This window comes from Gekko japonicus, unplaced genomic scaffold, assembly GCF_001447785.1.
Source record: "Gekko japonicus isolate JY-2015 unplaced genomic scaffold, Gekko_japonicus_V1.1 scaffold1312, whole genome shotgun sequence".
Classification (NCBI taxonomy): domain Eukaryota; kingdom Metazoa; phylum Chordata; class Lepidosauria; order Squamata; family Gekkonidae; genus Gekko; species Gekko japonicus.
In genome coordinates, this window is record NW_015164225.1 from 426735 (window position 1) to 427388 (window position 654).

At 43.9% G+C, this 654-nt stretch overlaps 1 protein-coding gene across 1 annotated transcript in view; it reads left to right on the plus strand.

The window, feature by feature from the left end:
* The first annotated feature begins 446 nt into the window (after positions 1–446).
* Positions 447–654, plus strand: part of LOC107108151 (protein phosphatase 1J-like) — a 28970-nt gene continuing 28762 nt past the window's right edge. Inside the window, exon 1 of the mRNA XM_015408552.1 lies at positions 447–574. Within this exon, the coding sequence (XP_015264038.1) occupies positions 447–574 (128 nt within the window). The remainder of the gene's footprint in view (positions 575–654) is intronic.

A 654-nucleotide genomic window follows, 5' to 3' on the forward strand; every position in this document is an offset into this window, starting at 1 on the left:
ATCCATTAGGCCAAAGTGTATTTGTCTGCAATTTAGTGTTCTTGTCCACAGCACACTTCCTGTTTTGCATTTCTACAACTTCCTCCCACAAAACTGAGTTTCGTAACTGATAGTACACTCAACCACTTTTTCCCCCTGGTAGCCAGATTAACAAGAAATTTCTTAACTAGTATGACTAAGAACTTCTGTTGCCTTTTCCTCATTTAGTTCTGCATTGAGACATATTAGCTGCCAATTATTAGGAAGTCTGTTTCATCCTAGTGTCTGTGATAAAGGCTGCCTGAAGGGTTAAACCAGCTTATGAAGCAGTTTTTCTCTGTGGAGCTGAAAGAGGGCAAAGTGATGTCAGTTGGGCTGGTAGTTCCTTAATTTTTAAGGAAGCTGAAAGTGGCTTCAGAGAAAGTGGCTTCAGAGTGCTTCCCATGATGCAAACCTGGATCCCCAACATGGGGCCCATGGATGCCGTGGTAACCGTTGATACCTTGCCTGGTGCCAGCCAAACATTTTCCAAAAGTTGGAGGAGCCAGGTGGAGCCTTTGCCCACCATGGCTTTGTATAGGCCACTGGAGATCAGGTTTGCTCTGGAGATTTAAATAATGTTGCTTCAGAGGCAGCTGCCACAAGTGTCAATTTTTTTCTCTCACAACTCTTTCC